The sequence below is a fragment of the Oncorhynchus tshawytscha genome, linkage group LG19 (genome assembly GCF_018296145.1).
Source record: "Oncorhynchus tshawytscha isolate Ot180627B linkage group LG19, Otsh_v2.0, whole genome shotgun sequence".
Lineage (NCBI taxonomy): Eukaryota > Metazoa > Chordata > Actinopteri > Salmoniformes > Salmonidae > Oncorhynchus > Oncorhynchus tshawytscha.
This window is the reverse complement of record NC_056447.1, coordinates 47367022-47388595: the sequence shown is the minus strand read 5'-3', so window position 1 is coordinate 47388595 and position 21574 is coordinate 47367022. Positions and strand designations below refer to the sequence as shown.

Sequence of the window (21574 nt, the reverse complement as noted above, 5' to 3'; positions counted from 1 at the left end):
GAAACAGACTTTAATTGGGTACATATGGAACCTGGGGTTAAACTAAGTCAATTCTCGGATAAACCAATGGTGTGAGAGACGGGGTAGGAACTAGGGAGGGACAGGTTAAACAGCAGTAAGTTATTTACTCTGTTGATGGCCATAGACATGAAGTGGTCCAGCAGGAAGCGGGCTTCTGTTAGGGTACAGGAGCTGATGACTGCGGAAACATCCACTGTGTCAACCTCCTCCTGTAAATGCAGATATTATGGTCACAGTCTATAAAAACTGCCTAATATCAGCCCAATCACCTTCCTGTGTGCATCTGCACGCACGCCTGCGGGTCTGCGCGCGTGTGCCTGTACGTGCGTGCCTGTGTGTGCATCTGCGCGTGTCTGTGCGCGTGTGTCACCTTGGCTTCCTCCATCTGCATAATGTTGGCCTGGCAGTCAGCGATGCTGTCGTTGATGTAGTCGATGTTGGCAACCACGGCGTCCACTTCCTCATTGAGGGGAAGCACCGCCTTTTCAGCCTCAGGCCCCTCCCCCGCCAGCCTGTCCCTCTTTCTGGTCACCTTCTCCCTCCGCTTGGTCAGCTCCTCACGTTGCTGTGGAGGAGGGAGGAACGATGGAGGGGGGAGAAGAGAGAGTTAGCCAACGTTTTCAATATTAATGTTAATGCTAGCACGGCTAATTTAGGTTAACATGGTAAGTATCATACCATATGTAAACAATATTCACCAGCAGTTCATGTTTACCAGCAGTTCATGTTTACCTTTAGCAGGCGGTTCATTTCAGACTCCATGTTGGATATGGTCATCCTCTGCATGATGACATCAGAGATACGACGCTCCAGAGACTGCCACTTCACCCTGGCCACTCTGGTGGAATATATGCCTGTTGACCGCCTGTAGTAGGACCTGACACACACACACACACACACACACACACACTTTTGAGGCATGTACACTGTAGTTGCATGCAAGTCTCATGTTCCCTCGCTAGAAGCTGTAAAAGCCATACTGATTGCTCTACATACACACCCTGCAGTGTAATACAAACTTAAACACACAAAACAGCGCTGCAGTGACCCGTTGTCCAGTCCCCACCTGGTTCCGTTGGTGGCGGTGGAGCCAGAGGACTGCAGGCGTCCTGAGGGGGGTCGGTGGGAGGAGTCCTGGAGGGGCTCTGGGAGACTCACCTTCCTGCTGGTCACCTTACCAGACATAGGCCTGGCCTGTCTCCTCAGAGCAGACACCTGACACAGAGACACACACACACACGTAAGTCGACAGTCATCGAACACCAGGATCACCACCGCCTGATGCTGAAGTTTGCTCAACTTAATAGAATAGTATGAGCTTTATATTTTATCTACACAACTGCCATGTTTCTTGTTATCAGTGATTTTCAGGACGTGTTGAACTCTTATGAACCAAAGCTATCATTGACAGTCTACTCTCGCTGTACCTCTGCTCTCTGACCCTGACCAATGGTTCCTACAACCTCCGTTCCCAGGCGAATATCCTATTCCAGGTACCAAAGGTTACAACAGAATTTGGGGGGAAAAAGCTTTTAGTTTCTGGTCCTAGAATAAACTTCAAAATTCCTTGAACTTAGATGATTAGATCCAACTAGATCATTTCAAGTTGAGAGTTAGTGATTTGTTGCAGGATGTGTGTGTAACTGCTTTCTAGTATTGTGTAACTGTATACAGCACTGCTGTACACCACATCCTTTTACTACTACGTGTTGCTCACCTCCTCAGTCTTCCTGCGCAAAATGAGCTCCTGTTGTCTCTTCTGGGCTTCTAGGAGCTTCAGCTGGTGCTGTGAAACACACATTTCAATGACATTCAGTAACGCCAGTAGCAGTAAGTTGCATTAGCATGGGATTCAGTAACACCAGTAGCAGTAAGTTGCATTAGCATGGCATTCAGTAACACCAGTAGCAGTAAGTTGCATTAGCATGGCATTCAGTAACACCAGTAGCAGTAAGTTGCATTAGCATGGCATTCAGTAACACCAGTAGCAGTAAGTTGCATTCGCATGGCATTCAGTAACACCAGTAGCAGTAAGTTGCATTAGCATGGCATTCAGTAATGGCAGCAAGTTGCATTAACATGGCATTCAGTTACAGAAGTAGCAGTACGTTGCATTAGCATGGCATTCAGTAACACCAGTAGCATTAAGTTGCATCAGCATGGCATTCAGTAACACCAGTAGCAGTAAGTTGCATTAACATGGCATTCAGTAACAGAAGTAACAGTAAGTTGCATTAGCATGGGATTCAGTAACACCAGTAGTAGTAAGTTGCATTAGCACTGCATTCAGTAATGGCAGTAAGTTGCATTAACATGGCATTCAGTTACAGAAGTAGTAGTAAGTTGCATTAGCATGGGATTCAGTAACACCAGTAGTAGTAAGTTGCATTAGTACGGCATTCAGTAATGGCAGTAAGTTGCATTAACATGGCATTTAGTTACAGAAGTAGCAGTAAGTTGCATTAACAGGTGCTTAAAGCTGGAACGCTTAAATGGTGAAACTGTTACAACTTTATAGTCACTGGATAACGAGCTATAAGAAAACAGTTTGGGTCAGCATGATGAAGAGGCCCGTTCAGCTCCAAGCCTGACAAACTAAGCTACAGATCCTATGGTTCACCTCCTGTTTGCGCTGGTCCTTCTTGAGGGTGGCGATCTCTCGGTTTCTCCTGGACTCTGTCATCCTGTTCTTCTCCTGCTGATCCTTCATCTGCTTCATCAGACGAACCTGCACAATACAGCACATTCACATTTACATCAACATCAGTCTTGAATTACTTAACATTCCTAGTGGAGCGCTGGAACTAGGCAGCGGACCCGGTTCGACTTCATTCCGGCCGATTCCTCCCATCAATATCAGTATCAATGCAGTACCAACAAACATTAACACCTCACAGTGGTTAACAGTGTCGTATCGTTCGTGGTTCAAGGACGTCTTCTTGATACCTTTGTCTTCTTCATCTCTGTGACGTCCAGTTGGAGCTTCTTCAGCTGCGTCTCGTACTTGGATTGGTTCTTGAGCAGGCGTGCGTGTTCCTTCTGGGCTGACTGTAGCTTCTGTAGTTCCTTGTTCATGATGCTCAGCTTCTTCTCGTACTCCTGCTTGATCTTCTTAGCCTTATCGTCGCTGCACGTCTCCACTGAGCCTAAGGGGGCAAAGACAAAAGGGTCATTTTTGACCCAAGGAATACTCCTCTGCTGTAACACTTCACACCTGACTCTATTGGTCAGCTGCTCACCAGGGGTCTTATTTACCCAAGGTGCTTGCAAATATACTCTAAACTTTGCCTCAACCAGTTTTCCTGCAAATGTTGGTGGTTCTACATTTTAACCCTGGCAGATGAGTGTGCGCATCTCCACACATATCACAGGACGTCTCTCCCTTTCTGACATAACTGGTTTAAATGATTCCTGCTACACAACAAATAGTAGTCTACCATTTATCAAAATCCCCCATTCAATAGCCAAGCATACAGGAAAGTAAATAGACCGGTAGCCTTGACCATATGAGACATTACGGCTATATTTGCTGTGTGATAGGATTAGGTGCATGACATCATAGCCCATTTCATTTCCTATACCAAGGCAGGAGATAGAAACACAATCATGTATTGATGAACAATATAATGAACAACAAGTTGTCTTCTGCAAAGAAGTATGGGTTCTAACATTTATTTTTAAATGATTCAAAAGTACAATCAATCTTGTAGAAAACGCAACCAGTGTTTGTCACTTGCTAGGCAGCACGGATGTTTAGTTTGGAGAAGTCACTGTAACATTCTGCCCACACCCCTCTACACACCCCAACACACCCGTACACACACCTCTACACACCTCTACACCCCCCTACACAGCTGGGATCAAATTTGACATTGCGCTTTCTTTTAGGCACCATCATGGCCCAGTTTCATCATCTCCAAATCATAGAGCAAATGAGGGTGTTTTCATTGCTATAAAAGGTTAATGGAGGGGTGTTATCCAGGCAGGACCGTTCACTACCACGCAAATATAATATGCCTCTGATTTATCAATGAAAATACAGCGCATTTGGAAAAATATTCAGACCCCTTCTCTTTTTCCACATTTTTCTACGTTACAGCCTTATTTTAAAAATGGATTAAATCGTTTTCCCCCTCATCAATCTATATACAATACCCTATAATGTCAAAACAAAAACAGGTTTTTAGACACTTTTGGATTCATTTGTATTTATTTTTTCCCATACTGAAATATCACATTTACATAAGTATTCAGACTCTTCACTCAGTACTTTGTTGAAGCATCCTTGGCAGCGATTACATCCTTGAGTCTTCTTGGGTACGATGCTTCAAGATTGGCACACCTGTATTTGAGGAGCTTCTCCCATTCTTCTCTGCAGATCCACTCAAGCTCTATCAGGTTGGATGGAGAGCGTTGCTGCACAGCTATTTTCAGGTCTCGTCAGACATGTGCAATCAGGTTCAAGTCCGGGGACTGGCTGGGCCACTCAAGGACATTGAGACTTGGCCAAAAGCCACTCCTGCATTGTCTTGGCTGTGTGCTTAGGGTGGTTGTCCTGTTGGAAGGTGAACCTTCGCTCCAGTCTGAGGACCTGAGCGCTCTGGAGCAGGTTTCATTCAAGGATCTCTCTGTACTTTGCTCCGTTCATCTTTCCCTCGATCCTGACTAGACTCCCAGTCCCTGCCACTGAAAAACATCCCCACAGCATGGTGCTGCCACCACCATGCTTCACCGTAGGGATGGTGCCAGGTTTCCTCCAGACGTGACACTTTCTCATGGTCTGAGAGTCTTTAGATGCCTTTTGGCAAACTCCAAGTGGGCTGCCATGTGCCTTTTACTGAGGAGTGGCTTCTAAATGGTCACTCTGCCATAAAGGCCTGATTGGTGGAGTGCTGCAGAGATGGTTGTCATTCTGGAAGGTTCTCCCATCTACACAAAGGAACTCTAGAGCTCTGTCAGAGTGACCATCGTGTTCTTGGGCACCTCCCTGACCGAGGCCCTCCTCCCCGATTGTTCAGTTTGGCCGGGCGGCCAGCTCTAGGAAGAGTCTTGGTGGGTCCAAAATTCTTCAATTTAAGAATGATGGAGGCCACTGTGTTCTTTGGGACCTTCAATGATGCAGACATTTTTTGTTACTCTTTCCCAGATCGGTGCCTCGACACAATCCTGTCTCGGAGCTCTACGGACAATTCCTTCAACCTCATGGCCTGGTTTTTGCTCTGACATGCACTGTCAACTGTGGAACCTTATATAGATAGGTGTGTGCCTGAATTTACCACATGTGGACTCCAAGTTGTAGAAACATCTCAAGGATGATCAATGGAAACAGGATGCAACGGAGCTCAATTTCAAGTCTCATAGCAAATGGTCTGAATACTTATATAAATACTTTTTAAAAATGTGTAATACATTTTTGCTTTGTCATTCTGGGGTATTGTGTGTCGATTAAATGAGGATTCTATTATTTAAAAAACATTTTTTTTTTAGAATAAGGCTGTAATGTAACCAAATGTGTAAAAAGTGAAGGGGCCTGAATACTTTCCGAAGGCACTGTATGTTGCCTATATCTTTTTTTAAACTAAATTCTGGCGTATGTGGAGATTCTAGGATTTGCATGCGCCACAAATTATTGGAATTTATCCAACTTTCGCACGCAAATCCTAGAATCCCCACGTACGCCAGAATTGTTAAAGAAATGCACGATTGATAATTGAGCCCCAGGACCTAAAGTGATAAGCTGAATCAAGTATGTTAGAGTAGGGGGTAAAGTAAAATCCAGCTCTCCAGTAAAATCCAGCTGTTCAATTGCTTTCTTTCGGGTCACTGGTTCTAAAGAACCACAGCAAAATCAAAAACTCTTCACAGTGTCAACTGAAGCCAGTGACGGCCTTTGCCGTACCCCGTAGCTCTGCAGCAGTCACACTTCTCACTTCCTACCATGATAACACTTACCCATGTTGTGCAGCACCCGGTCTCTCTCCAGCTGTGTGTCTCTGATCTTGCTCTGCAGCATCATCAGTTTCTGTTCGTACTGCTGTTTGAGCGTGTGCAGACGGCGCTGGCTGTTCTCCAGTTCATCGATCAGCTTCTGCTTGATGGCGATCTCACACGTGATGTTGGCCAGGTCCGCCTGGAAGTTCTCTGGTGGGTGAAGTACATTCACATGGGTTTCACATAGACAGACATATTTAGTATCTCTCAACACAGTGATGTTGGACAGGTCCGCCTGGAAGTTCTCTGGCTGAAGTATAGTAAACATGGTGGCATATACTTTACAGTAGCTGTTACACACCCTTTAAAATAAAACATATTGCCTTCATTCAACCAGGTAAGTTAATGAAACAAATTTCTCTATCAAAAAACAAATGTCTCATTTTGCAAGAATGTTAGTTCCTTGATGCTGCAGGGAGTCTCTAAAATAGATAGCACTCCAATGTTTTTGTCTTACAACAAATCAATGAGTACATTTACATGCACACTAATAATTAGATATTAAACTGATTCTGGCAGTAGGCTGATTATGGCATGAGACATGTAAACACCTAATTCTCTTTAACTTAAATCAGTGTAAGGTCATGATCAAAGTAAGCATACGCCGATTAAAACCCCTGGTTTTATGAGCAATCTTTCAAACTATTAATACATGTAAAATGCTTAAATTGGTGCTCCAGCAAAGTATTTGATCTGAGTATGTGACAGCACCGGGTAGCACCGGGTAGCACCAGCCTCCCTCTTAAGCTCAAGTAAAGTGAGTTCTGAAAAACTGAAAAGTATACATCTTAGAAATAGTTTACATACACATTTTATATGTCCGTGGTAGAACGTTTATTTTGATTGGTGATTTTCTGCATTTATTTAAGTCCCATCGGGTAGCCTGATTTCAGATGCGTCCATGGAAACAGGTCTATTAGGGAAATTGTTTTTGCAAAGCATGTACACGTTTTAAACAAAACTATTATATTAATCTGACTGTCCACAATAATCGTATTATTGTGTGCATGTAACCCTACTCACTGACTCAAACATGGAGAGCCATGTCCCATCTATAAATGCTATTTCTACGATTTGGCTATTTTACCTTTCTCATCTGACTCAGAGTCTGAATCATCAGAGCTCTCCTCCACATCCATCTCCTCCTCTTCCTCCTCCTCATCTTCCTCCTCCTCATGGTCACTCCCCTCCTGAGGTCACAAACAAAAATAGAATAGAAAATGATCTAGTGTCAGCAAAATGGAGTGGGCAAAAACACTTCTTAATCCTGAGATATCATTGGACTAATAGGTTGTCAAATATACCATCTCAGGCTCGTCATTGGACCGCTCAGTCAGCTCTTTTTCCATCCCTTGGTCTTGGTCATTGTCGGGGACTTCTTCCTTGACGACACTAGTCGGGGAGAACAGAGGGGCAGGGTGAGACAACATTGAACTGAGCAGACCAAAGGTTCAATAGTATTTATTTTCTAGAGGGGGAAAAAGACAACCAAAAGCATAATAACATGACAGAATATGCAGCAGCACAAAAAAAAGAAAGTACAGTAATTATCTGTAAAGGAATCCGTTTTTTTAGTATCTTCCTAAATAAAGGGTGTTAAAAAAAGCTAGAGGTAAGGCCATTGGTGGTGCATGAAAACAGAACCAATAGCATTGTTTCCATCATATCAGCAAGTCGGGGTGAACAAACAAGTGAGCACAGAAAGAACTGAAGTTTTCCTTCTGGTGTGTCAACTGCCTGCTAAACAAAACAAAATGGCGGTTTAGAAGAAGCGAGGGATGGGAGTGGCAATGTGGTAAAGGGAAGGGGGAACCTGTGACAAACCTGCCATCCTCCTCCTCTACAAGCTCCTCCCTCTCTCTCTCTTCCAGCAGCTGCTGGAGCCTTCAGGGAAAGGTAAGGATCGAAGGTCACAGGGGAGAGGTGACAAGGAAGGAACGAAGGAAGGAAATCAGGAAGTACAGAGAATTGGAAGGAAGAGAAGTCATAGGGAGAAACAAACTGTTACTCACCATGGCAACACATTGAGGATATACTGTACAATAACTGCCAGTGTAGTAGAGTTAGTTTTTTCCAAAACAAGAAAACAATCATTTGGTTCCATAACCACCATCTCTTTTTACCTCTTCTTCTTCTTCCTCTCCTTCTTCTTGAGTTTCTCCAGATCTTTCTTGGCCATCTCGATGATGTCGGAGGCCTCCTTCTCGGGGGCCAGGAGGGCAGGGGAGAAGGTTCCGGGGTAGAAGGACTGGCGTGAGGAGGCACGGGACAGGTTCTTACGCAGGTTTTCATTCATAGACTCACTTTCCAGGAGTTTGGCCCTAGGGGGAGGAGGGGGGTAACAGTAAAGCTTATTGACAAATTGAAATGACAAATGAAAGGTCTTAATATAGGGGAGACATTTACTTACCTGAGGTCCTCTATCTCTTTGATATAGCTCCGGATCATGTTCCCAATCTCTTCACTGCCCTCACCTGAATAAACAACACACGAAAACCTTAGGAAACACACTTACACACACACACACACACTTATGAACTGTTTAAGACGCGAGGGGATTGGCACAGACATATCGACACATTCGAAAACCCACACCTCACATTCCCTCATCTCTCACACCCCACTCACCTGCCCTGGCGAGGACCTGGTTGGCCTGGTCACTGAGGTACTGTGTGAGTCTGGCCCTCTGGGCGTCAATGGTCTCCTGCATGGCTTTGACCCTGATCCTCAGGTTGCTGTTCTCAGTCTGCAGCATGGTGTTTTCATGGACCATGTCGTTGATGCTCTCCATACCATCCTCTCCCACCATACGTTTACCCTACCAGAGGAAAATGGGTTTAGATCAAATTATAATTCACTAACGGGAAATTATTTTCGGACTCTTTTTCATATACTCCCCGTTTTCTTTTTTATCCAGTTTATCTCATCTAATTTACTTTCTCACTCCTCTCTATCCATACCCCCCCCTCTCTCAGCCTCTCTCCCTCCGTGTCACAATATGTGACCTTTCCTCAACTCTTAACTATGCCCAACAAAACACGTACTTTTGGTCATGTAGTGTAAGTGCACCACATAATTTTGCTCTCTCTCCCTCTCACCTCCCCCTCCCTATCTCTCTCCCCCCTCCCCATCTCTCTCTCTCTCTCCCTCCCTCTCTCTCCCTCTCCCCCCCCATCGCTCTCTCTCTCTCCCCCTCCATCGCTCCCTCTCTCCCCCTCCCTCTCTCCCCTACCTCCCCCCCCCCATCATCTCTTTCCCTCTCCCCTCCCCATCTCCCCCTCTCGCTCCCTCCCCTCCCCATATCGCTCTCCATCTCTCTCTCTCCCCCATCTCCCCATCTCTCTCGCTCTCCCCCCCCCTCCCCACATTCCCCATCGTTCTCCCTACCTCCCCATCGCCCTCCCTCCCCCATCATTCCATCCCCCTCTCCCTCCCCATCCCTCTCTCCCCCATCATTCTCCCTATCCCCCTCTCTCCCCCTCATCATTCTCCCTATCCCCCTCTCTCCCCCCCTCACTCCACTCCCTCTCTCTCCTCCCCACCTCTCTCTCTCTCCCCCCACATCTCTCTCTCCCCACATCCCCCCCATCTCTCTCTCCCCCTCCCCACATCTCTCTCTCTCCTCCCCCCATCTCTCTCTCTCCCCCCCACATCTCTCTCTCTCCCCACATCCCCTCCTCCTCCCCACATCTCTCTCTCTCCCCACATCCCCACATCTCTCTCTCCCCTCCCCACCCCTCTCATCTCTCTCTCCCCCTCCCCACATCACATCTCTCCTCCCCCCCCACATCTCTCTCCCCCTCCCCACATCTCTCTCCCCCCTCCCCACATCTCTCTCCCCCTCCCCACATCTCTCTCCCCCCACATCCCCACATCTCTCTCCCCTCATCTCCATCCCCCACATCTCCATCACTCCATCCCCCATCTCTCTATCCATCCCCCATCTCTCTATCCATCCCCCATCTCTCTATCCATCCCCCATCTCTCTATCCATCCCCCATCTCTCTATCCATCCCCCTCTTCCCCCCCTATCCATCCCCCCCTCCACCCCCTTATCCCTCCCTCTCCCTTCCCATCCCTCCCTCCATCCCTGTCTCTTACGGTCCTGTACTCTATCAGTTCCATCTGTAGCCTGGCGATTTCTGTCCTGAGAGCAGAGATCTGCTGGGAGGCCTTGTCCTGGTTCACCATCACCTTGTTCTTAATGTTCCTGGCTCTGTTAGCGTACTTCAAGGCGTTCAGAGTCTCCATGAAGTCCCGGTCAGACGGACTGATGCAGGCTATCATCATCGTTTGGCTGAGGGTAATGGGAGAATTCAAATTAACATGGGTTCCTCACTGTATGCATTCAACAACATAACAGCTTTGCCTTGGCAAGCCAATGACAAGTGAGCTGAACAAGAAACAGACTGACACCTCAAAGCTGACTCTTAATATGTACAATTTGTATTGATTGCCAAAATGCATTTAGTTTGACAGGCACATCATACCAGATTGCTATGACAACAATGCTTATAGAGAGAGGGAGAAAGGCCAGACCAATGGCAAACAGACCTGTTTCCACCTAGAGAGTCCTGTAGGAGCCGGGTGAGTTTTGAGTCTCTGTAGGGCACATGCGTGGATCGCTTGCTCCTGTCTCCCAAAGCACTAATTACATTCCCCAGAGCAAGCTGCAGTTTGGAGGAGTTGACCAAAAAACAACTCAGAAAAACAGACATTGAAAGGTATTTTCAGAAAGATTCTCATTCGAGGAGTCTACTTGTGTTCATACTGGGCTGTCACGACTTCACAGTATTTGCAAGGTATTGCTTGTAACCACTAGATGGCTCTTTAAGGTTAAGAAATAAATTGCTGCCTCTTTTGAAAGGGCTCATCTGACATGATATAATATTCCTATATTGTATTTTGACCAGATCCCTGTAGTGTGTTAGGGAAAGGGTGGGTCAGAAGCTGCATACTACTATAGGGAATAGGGTCCATTTGAGCCACAGCCAAACTCTCACCAGTCCACAGTTGATGGAGATTCCCTCCTTAGCTCGGTCTCCTGTAGCACCGGTTCTCTTCAGCCTTTCAGAACCGGCCAGGTCCACAAAGTGAAACTTGGCGGTCAGTGTCTCATACTCTTCCATCTCTGAGTTGCCATTAGCAATCCTGTTGTCAGTCTCGTTGTTGTCTGTCTCGTTGTTGTCTGTCTGCGAGGTAGAAATAACAGGCGGCAGGTAGCTTAGAGGATGAGTGCATTGGGCCAGAAAGCAAAAGTTCTGGTTCGAATCCCAGAGTCGACTAGATGAAGAATCGGTCAATGTGCCCTTCAGCACGGCACTTAACCCTAATTGCTTATGTGAGTCGCTCTGGATAAGAGCATTGGCTGGTCAAAAGCACAAAAGCACTGTCCATGCCATTAGTGTAATGTAACTTAGAATGTCAGTACCATAAACATAGAATGCCAGTACCATAAACATAGAATGCCAGTACCATAAACATAGAATGCCAGTACCATAAACATAGAATGCCAGTACCATAAACATAGAATGTCAGTACCATAAACATAGAATGTCAGTACCATAAACATAGAATGTCAGTACCATAAACATAGAATGCCAGTACCATAAACATAGAATGCCAGTACCATAAACATAGAATGCCAGTACCATAAACATAGAATGCCAGTACCATAAACATAGAATGTCAGTAATAAGAGTACTTTCTGTTAGAGGTCGACTGATTATGATTTTTCAACGGCAATATCGATTATTGGAGGACCTCCAATAATCTTTTTTTTGGTCCTCCAATAATCGTTATTGCCGTATATATATATATATATATATATATATATATATATATGTAATAATGACAATTACAACAATACTGAATGAACAATTAACCCTTTTATTTTAACTTAATATAATACATAAATAAAATCTATTTAGTCTCAAATAAATAATGAAATATGTTCAATTTGCTTTAAATAATGCTAAAACACAGTGTTGGAGAAGAAAGTAAAAGTGCAATCTGTGCCATGTAAAAAAAACTAATGTTTAAGTTCCTTGCTCAGAACATATGAAAGCTGGTGGTTCAATATTCCCAGTTCTTCAATATTCCCAGTTAAGAAGTTTTAGGTTATAGTTATTATAGGAATTATGACGCATGGACTATTTCTCTCTATACCGTTTGTATTTCATATACCTTTGAATATTGGATGTTCTTAAAGTCTAAATATTGCTGCTACATTGCACAACCTTCAATGTTATGTCATAATTATGTTAAATTCTGGCAAATTAATAACGGTCTTTGTTAGGAAGAAACACAGTTTGCAACGAGCCAGGCGGCCCAAACTGTTGCATATAACTGGACTCTGCTGGCACTGAACGCAAGAGAAGTGACACAATTTCCCTAGTTTAATATTGCCTGCTAACATGCATTTATTTTAACTAAATATGTAGTTTAAAAAATATATACTTCTGTGTATTGATTTTAAGAAAGGCATTGATGTTTATGGTTAGGTCAATTTGTGCAACGAATGTGCTTTTTCGCGAATGCGCTTTTGTTAAATCATTACAAGTTGAAGTAGGCTGTGATTCGATGATAAATTAACAGGCACCGCATTGATTATATGCAATGCAGGACAAGCTAGTTAAACTAGTAATATCATCAACCATGTGTAGCCAACTAGTGATTTATGTGAAGATTGATTGTTTTTTATAAGATAAGTTTAATGCTAGCTAGCAACTTACCTTGGCTCATTGCAGCCTGCCATGCAGTCTCCTCGTGAATTGAAATGTAATCGGCGTCCAAAAAGGCTGATTACCGATTGTTATGAAAACTTGAAATCGGCACTAACTAATCAGCCATGCCGATGTCGGTCGACCTCTACTTTCTATCGATGTCACATTCACATTAAACGAACATAATAGAACATGATAGCGTAGGAGCAGCTATATGATTTCTGTAAAATGTCAAGGTTAGGAGTAACTCCAGTCACTGTCATAGCATGTCGTAACAGTGTCGTAACACGTGACAAGAGTCGCCTCATAGCAACGAAAGAGTAGATACGGAATAAGATAGCAGTTGGAAAGACAGCACAAAGGGACGGGCCCTCGGGCTAATGAATAATCTGCTCTTGTACGTACATTGTCGGATGCACAGACTCTGACTTGGCACAGGTGAATGGTGAAGATGGCATGAGAGCGGGAGCTCTGGACGTTCATCTGGGTGCTGGCCGTGGTACGACACAGAGCACCCAGCTTCAGACACTGCATCATCTGGGTGAGGAGACAGAGACGAGATTGTAAATGATCTTTTATGCGGTAACATGTCCAGTGTTATTCCTGTTTTTACAGTCCTACATGGTGTTCACACAGCCAGACATTTCTTCTGAACCCCCAGACCATACATCCCAATGCACACACCTCTGCCTCGGAGGCTACCGTCCGTGTGGTCACCCCTACTGTGTAGATTCCTCCATTAGCGTCCTCGTGGATTTTTATGTGGGATTTCTGCGCCCGAGCTTCCAGGTCCCGTGTAGAGTCAAATAGATCCAGCACCTCCTCGTTGTAAAGCTTAACCAGGGGACATACAGAAATACAATATTACAGTCTTATTTGTTACCGTTCTGAATTCAGCACGGTGAAATTCTATGGAAATATCACACCTTCTAACAGTATGTTTATATCCTATGCCAGAGTTCTGATATCACAACTATGCAAGATCACATCTGATTATGTTATAGAGAGAGAGACAGATAGCCGGACAACGCTGGGACCAAATGGGTCTCCCAATCACGGATCGAACCCGAGTCTGTAGTGACACCTCAAGCAATGTGATGCAGTGCCTTAGACCGCTGTGCCACTCGGGAGGCAGCAAGAATGACCTTTCTACGACAGTAGCTTAGTGTTAGTGGCGAAGGTCCTAGTGGCTAAGGTCCAGAGCAGTATATATTCTAAATAAATGGCTCTACCAGTGCCTAGTTTTATGGAAGGGGGGTGAACAAGTAACAACATTTCTTTTGGTTGATTTGTTGAACTTCCTGTTGCCAGTCCACATACTACTGATAGAGTACCCAAATGAGGTATTAACCATTTCTATAGTCATTCCCATCTCTGGTTGTTATAAGAGGCTATGTGGGATAAACCTAAGATGCAAACAAAATGTCCCCCATCTGGTTTTCCATGTATTATGGTAGAGTATAAGTTTTAAAGCTGCTAAATGCTAATACTGTTATGACAAAATATGTAGATATTTTAAATGGCCGCCAATAGCATGCTAGCAGATACCCATAGACTTCCAGTCATTGCGCTAACCCTAGTTAGCAATTGTGCTAGTGCTAGATAGCAACTTCCTTCAAACTGCACGCAGAGACATAAAAATGTCATCCAAAGTTCATTTGACTCTGGGGAAGTAGATAAAAGGGCAAAAATTACGAAGTATCCCTTTAATGTGTGCATTTAAACAGTGAGTTATTTGTTTGTGCTGATAATCGATCCATTTGTTTTCTCTATGGTAACTCAGACATAGAATTAGTATTGGTAGAATGGACATTCCCATTCACTGTTCTGAGGCGGCTGGAGTGATCATTGCTTACAATATTGGGTAGATTTAGCAAAATCCTGTTGATTTTCCGGCCATATCCTTTCTACTAACTCTATTTCTATGACAAACACAGTATATTACTCTGTCATAAAAAGGAGCAGACTAAGTCTGTCCTCATGAGGCTTCTGTCAGTATGACAAGCAAACACAACTGTGCAGTCATCCTGTGTTAACCCTTGCCACCCCAAACCGTGACCCAAACAAACCTGCTCCCACCCGCTGACAGCTGTCCACAGTCAACAGTCTGAGAAACGTGTGTAGGAGACTAGAGATGGGAGCTAGTTAAATTGTGCCGTGTCAACACAGACTGACGCTGGCGCTACGTAATCCTGGGGTTCTTGGTTACAAGAACCCCATTCTACTGGTAAATATGTTATAGAGTGAGGTTAAGAGATAGGGACATAACCACACTCTCAGACACAGAGGATTACCTAAAATAATACACAAACAGCCATGTCAGGCTTACGTAGCGCCAGCCTACGGTTGGTGTATTATTTTAAGTAATCCTCTATGTCTGAGAGTGTGGTTTTGTCCCTAGCTCACTCTATAACATATTTACAAGTAGAATGTTACCTATATTCCCTGCCTCTGTGTCTCCTCTGTGTCTCCGTAGTCCATACCTCCAGGAACTGTGCGTTGATCTTGAACTCAGGAACGGGTCGTCCCTGCTCTTTAGCGGCCTGCTGGCGCTCCTCAATGCCCCTGAAGAGGTGGCTGACCGCCCGGGGTATGATGCCCAGCTCCTCTTCCCCGATATTAACATCAAACCCTGTACCCATGGTGTAGGTCTTACCTGACCCTGTCTATAGGAGGAGGAAGAGGAAGATGAAGGATGGAAAAGGGGAAGAAAAAAGGAGGATAAGATGGGGTGGCAGACGAGAGAGAGGGGAAGAGAAAGAGGGGAGGATGAGAGAGGAGCAGGAATGGAAAGAGGAGGAAGGGAGAGAGGGGGAGGAGGGAGCAAAGATAAGGACGAGGAAAGGAGGGGGAATGGGGGAGGGGATGAGCAAGGAGAGAGATAACAAGATTAATTTATTCAACTTAATTAATTAATTGAAGTTTCATTTAAATCTGCTGTGCTTGTAACGAAGTGGGAAGAACCCCAGGATTCTGCTGACTGGGTCAAACTGTTGGGACTGTGTTAAAGATGAATTAGTCCAGCACAGACTAGACAGACACATATCCTACCAAATGTCTCTAGTAAAAACACAGGGTAAAACTGAACCAGGCGACCGAGAGCCAGGGCCAACCACTGTACAGTATGGTAGAGACAGACAAGAAGTAGGTCACCAGTCACTGCAGCAGTGGTGGTGTGGAACAGATGGGTGGGGGGGGGAAGAGAGGAGTTCACATAAAAACATGAATGAATATCTTAAGAGTTGTGCAGGCCTACTTAACTGCATCACTTAAGACCCACCAGTATTGAAATCCCCTCCCATCAAACAGACTTTAGTTCTAGGAAGCCCCTATGACAGAGAGAGAGAGGCTCAGCCGCCAAACTGCATGAGGAGTAAGAACTGTTGAATAGGAAAAGAGAGAGGGATAGTGTGTGTGCTTTAGTGGTGCTACTACAGATTCAGAGAGCTTGGTGATGGCTTGCAATGACAGAAGCACCTCCAATACTCTCAGAAACCTTTTATAAAAACTAGAGGTCGACCGATTAATCGGAATGGCTGATTAACTGGGGCCGATTTCAAGTTTTCATAACAATCGGAAACCGATTTGGCCGAATTGTTTTTTTTGTATTTTTTTAAAAAACACCTTTATTTAACTAGGCTAGTCAGTTAAGAACACATTATTATTTTCAATGACGGCCTAGGAACGATGGGTTAACTGCCTGTTTGTTCAGGGGCAGAACAACAGATTTTTACCTTGTCAGCTCGGGGATTCGTTTTTGCAACCTTCCAGTTACTAGTCCAACGCTCTAACCACCTGCCTTACATTGCACTCCACGAGGAGACTGCCTGGCAGGCTGACTACCTGTTACGCGAGGGCAGCAAGAAGCCAAGGTAAGTTGCTAGCTAGCATTAAACTTATCTTATAAAAAAACAATCAATCTTAACATAATCACTAAATAACTATACATGGTTGATGATATTACTAGTTTATCTAGCGTGTCCTGCGTTGCATATAATCGATGCGGTGCCTGTTAATTTCTTATCGAATCACAGCCTACTTCGCCAAACGGGTGATGATTTAGCACTGTCGTTGCACCAAACCTAACCATAAACATCAATGCCTTTCTTTAAAATCAATACACAAGTATATAGTTTTAAACCTGCATATTTAGTTAATATTGCCTGCTAACATTAATTTCTTATAATTAGGGAAATTGTGTCACTCCTCTTGCGTTCTGTGCAAGCAGTCAGGGTATATGCAGCAGTTTGGGCCGCCTGGCTCGTTGTGAACCGTGTGAAGTCCATTTATTCCTAACAAAGACTAATGAATTTGCCAGAACTGTACATAATTATGACATAACATTGAAGGTTGTACAATGTAACAGCAATATTTAGACTTAGGGATGCCACCCGTTAGATAAAATACGGAACGGTTCTGTATTTCACTGAAAGAATAACCGTTTTATTTTCAAAATGATAGTTTTCGTTTTGACCATATCAATGACCAAAGGCTCGTATTTCTGTGTGTTATTATGTTATAATTAAGTCTATGATTTGATATTTGATAGAGCAGTCTGACTGAGCGATGGTAGGCAGCAGCAGGCTCGTAAGCATTCATTCAAACAGCACTTTCATGCGTTTGACAGCAACTCTTCGCTGTGCTTCAAGCATTGAGCTGTTTATGACTTCAAGCCTATCAACTCCCGAGATTAGGCTAGTGTAACCGATGTGAAATGGCTAGCTAGTTAGCGGGGTGCACGCTAATAGTGTTTCAAATCGGTGACGTCACTTGCTCTGAGACTTAGAGTAGTTGTTGCAAGGGCCGCGGCTTTTGTGGAGCGATGGGTTACGATGCTTCGAGGGTGGCTGTTGTCGATGTGTTCCTGGTTCGAGCCCAGGTAGGGGCGAGGAGAGGGACGGAAGCTATACTGTTACACTGGTAATACTAAAGTGCCTGTAAGAACATCCACTAGTCAAAGGTATATGAAATACAAATGGTATAATAGAGAGAAATAGTCCTATAATTCCTATAATAACTACAACCTAAAACTTCTTACCTGGGAATATTGAAGACTCATGTTAAAGGAACCACCAGCTTTCATATGTTCTCATGTTCTGAGCAAGGAACTTAAATGTTAGCTTTCTTACATGGCACATATTGCACTTTTACTTTCTTCTCCAACACTTTGTTTTTGCATTATTTAAACCAAATTGAACATGTTTCATTATTTGAGGCTAAATTGATTTTATTGATATTAAGGTAAAAGAAAAGTGTTCATTCAGTATTGTTGTAATTGTCAATATTACAAATAAATAAATGTTTTTTATTTTTTTTAAATTTAAAATCGTCCGATTAATTGGTTTCGGGGTTTTTGGGTCCTCCAATAATCGGTATCGGCGTTGAAAGATCATAATCGGTCGACCTCTAATAAAAACTATATAAGCACTCCAAGAGCTAAAAAGCATCCAACAAAAATACTGAATATATACATATAAAGAATATTGGAGGGGTCAATGAGTTTTCAGGACCTCACACAGGATTATCATACCAGTTCAGTCTTTTGAGTCCTGATCAAACAGAAGTTTTACATTACACAAATACCAGCCTTACAATGTCAGGCACAGTGCAAACTAGTGGAATATGGCTGGAATAACTGCTTTAGCCTACTGCATACTGTAGATAGGGCCCAGAGTTTTCCCAGGTCATTTGACCTGACCAAGAAAAACCCTTGGGCTATACACAAGAGTTCTGTCCTTCAACCCAAATATCAACACTTTGTGACTCCGGAGCCCCAGGTGTCAGGCGAGACAGGGCTGTGTAGAGACTTGCCTGGCCATAGGCAAAAATGGTGGCGTTGTATCCTTCGAAGCAGCCCTCAATCAGCTTCTCAGTGCAGCTAGCGTAGATGCTGTCCTGACAGGAGTCCATGTCGAACACATAGTCGTAAGTAAAGGCCTTGTCTTTACCCAGCATCACCTGGGGCTCCCCTGGGGTCACAAACGTACAGATGTGACATCCCTCGATCTTCTCCCGGGCCAGTTGAGGACGAATCCTGGGGGAGATAGAGAGAAACAATGTCATTCAGTCAACAAGAGACAAACATACTGTAATTGGCCTAAAACCTACAGTACATTTGGAAAGTATTCAGACCCCTTAACTTTTTCCAAATTGTTACATTACCGCCTTATTCTAAACTGGATGCAATATTCCTCTCAATCTACACACAATACTCTATAATGACAAAGCAAAAAAAGTTTTTTTGAAATGTTTGCTAATTTATATACAGTACCCCTTCAAAAGTTTGCACTCACCTACACGTACGGAATCATGTAGTAACCAAAAAAAGTGTTAAACGGATCAAAATATATTTGAGATTCTCCAATCGAGCCACCATTTGCCTTGACAGCTTTGCACATTATGTAAATGTGATATTCCTGTTTTTTATTATTATGTGGTAGTGTACATTGTTAAGGTAAACAAACAATTGAATCCATTTTAGAATAAGTCTGTAACATACCAAAATGTGAAAAAAGTAATGTGGTCTGAATAGTTTCCGAATGCACTGTATGTAAACGTAATGCTGTTTTTAGTAAGTCTTCAATACGTACAGCAACATGCACCACTGTTGATTTAAGTTGTTGTAATATTAAAATGTACACTTCAAACAAGGAGTTAACAATGGCATATTACCTTCACTTACAAGTCTACAAAAAGGCCAGTCAGGCAACAGGAAGTATACAGTAACCAGTCGGGCTAAAGCAGGGTTTGGGCAACTTTCTTTAGTTCATTTCCTGCAATTCTGAACATTTTGCCATGGGGGCATAGAACAATGTTGCCTTTTCAAAAAAAGAAAGTTTGCTGCATTTCTACACATTTTGCCATAGGATGGTGGCAAATGTTTGCAGTTTTAAGTATGATAACTGATTATCAATGGCCCCCCCGATTGGTAATTCGACCATGCTTACTACAAGTTTAGATAGATGTCCGCTAGACTAACTTACCAATCTAAAATGTTTTGCTGACATTGAGTGACTGCTGATGCACAATCACATTTTGAAATTGCACCTATTATTCTAAGTTTAGACCCCGACTGAGTTGCCCCCCACAAAAATACATTCGGTCCGTGGGCCGCCAGTTGCCCATCCCTGGCCTAAAGCATTAACTCATACGTTAGGTCATAACGCTACCCTGAATCTATGACCCAATACTCTGACTCATAAAACATGCCTGCTGGCTTAACACAGTGCCTTCAGAAAGTATTCATATCCCTTGACTTAATCCAGAGTTCGTTGTTACAGCCTGATTTCAAAATGGATTCAATAAAACAAATTCTCACACACCCCACGACAAAGTGTAAACATGTTGTTTTTGGAACATTTTGCACATTTATTGAAAACGAAATACAGAAATATCTCATGTATCAGCTTTGCACATCTGAATTTGGGGATTTTCTCCCATTCTTCCTTGCAGATGATCTCAAACTCTGTTAAATTAGATGGAGTGCGTAGATTTTCAATGGGATTCAAGGACTTTCACATTCTTGTTCTGAAGCCATTTCAGTGTTGCTTTGGCTGTATGCTTGGGGTCCTTGTCCTGCTGGAACATAAATCTTTGCCCCAGTCGAAGGTCGTTTGCACTCTGAAGCAGGTTCTCATCAAGAATGTGCTGTTATTTGGCTCCATTCATTGTTCCTCTAGTCTCTTCTGCTGAAAAGCATCCCCATAGCATGATGCTGCCACCACCATGCTTCACAGTAGGGATGGTGTTTTTTTTAAACTCTTCATTCAACTAGGTAAGTCAGTTAAGAACAAATTCTTATTTTCAATGATGGCCTAGAAACAGTGGGTTAACTGCCTTCTTCAGGGGCAGAACGACAGATTTTTACCTTGTCAGCTCAGGGATCCGAACTTGCAGCCTTTCGGTTACTAGTCCAACGCTCTAACCACTAGGCTACCTGCCGCCCCATGTTAAACAGGTGATGAACTGTGCCTGGTTTTTCTACAGACATAGCGCTTTGCATTCAGGCCAAAGAGTAAAATGTTTGTCTCATCTGACAACAGAATCTTTTGCCTTATACTTTCACGTGCCTTTTTGCAAACTCCAGTCGTGCTGTCATGTGCCTTTTTCTCAGGAGTGGCTTCCATCTGGGCACTCTCTCATAAATCCCAGATCGGTGAAGTGCTGTAGAGACTGTTGTCCTTCTGGCAGGTTCTCCCATCTCAGCCAAGGAACTCTGTAGTTCTGTCAAAGTGGTCATTGGTCACCTCCCCTGACCAAAGGTCCTTCTTGCCCGGTTGCTCAGTTTGGTCGGACAGCATGGGTAGTTCCATATTTTTTCAATTTCCCAATGTGCTTTCAACACCCTAGAAATTGTTTTATACCCTTCCCCAAATATATGCCTCATCACAATTATATCTCTGAGATCGACGGACAGTTCCTGGGACTTCATGGTATAGGTTCTGCTCTGACATACACTGTAAACTGTTGGACCATATTTAGACAGGTGTGTTTCTTTCTAAATCATGTCCAAACAATCAACTTGGCCACAGGTGGACTCCAATCAAGTTGTAGTGACATCTCAAGGATGCTCAGGGGAATTGGATGCACCAGGGCTTCATTTGGAGTGTCATAGCAAAGGGGTGTGAATGAGATACTTCTCAATACATTGGGAAAAAAAGTCTAAAAACATGTTTTCACTTTGTCATTATGGGGTATTTTGTGTAAATCAATTTGATCAATTTTGATTTCAGACTGTAACAACAAAATGTGGAATAAGTCAAATATGTATGAATACTTACTGATGGCACTGCACGCATGTGTGTGTGTGAGTGTGTGGAGTACGAGTGTGAGCTAGA

General features: G+C 43.6%; 1 protein-coding gene across 5 annotated transcripts in view; it reads right to left on the bottom strand.

Moving 5' to 3' along the window:
- The window catches only part of kif21a (kinesin family member 21A), a 57453-nt gene that overhangs the window by 18788 nt on the left and 17091 nt on the right, over positions 1-21574 (bottom strand). For 3 of the 5 annotated variants that reach the window (XM_042301763.1, XM_042301766.1, XM_042301764.1), the window contains exons 2-22: positions 18549-18771; positions 15221-15403; positions 13422-13571; positions 13143-13274; positions 11016-11204; positions 10567-10682; positions 10114-10309; positions 8641-8830; positions 8423-8486; positions 8136-8333; positions 7837-7896; positions 7317-7404; positions 7100-7202; positions 5974-6162; positions 2968-3167; positions 2642-2749; positions 1739-1807; positions 1088-1236; positions 754-898; positions 392-586; positions 129-230 (exon numbers count right to left, since the gene is read on the bottom strand). In XM_042301763.1, coding sequence (XP_042157697.1) covers positions 129-230; positions 392-586; positions 754-898; positions 1088-1236; positions 1739-1807; positions 2642-2749; positions 2968-3167; positions 5974-6162; positions 7100-7202; positions 7317-7404; positions 7837-7896; positions 8136-8333; positions 8423-8486; positions 8641-8830; positions 10114-10309; positions 10567-10682; positions 11016-11204; positions 13143-13274; positions 13422-13571; positions 15221-15403; positions 18549-18771 — 3049 coding nt within the window. The remainder of the gene's footprint in view (positions 1-128; positions 231-391; positions 587-753; positions 899-1087; positions 1237-1738; positions 1808-2641; positions 2750-2967; positions 3168-5973; positions 6163-7099; positions 7203-7316; positions 7405-7836; positions 7897-8135; positions 8334-8422; positions 8487-8640; positions 8831-10113; positions 10310-10566; positions 10683-11015; positions 11205-13142; positions 13275-13421; positions 13572-15220; positions 15404-18548; positions 18772-21574) is intronic. The other 2 variants (XM_042301765.1, XM_042301767.1) reach the window with 1 other exon arrangement.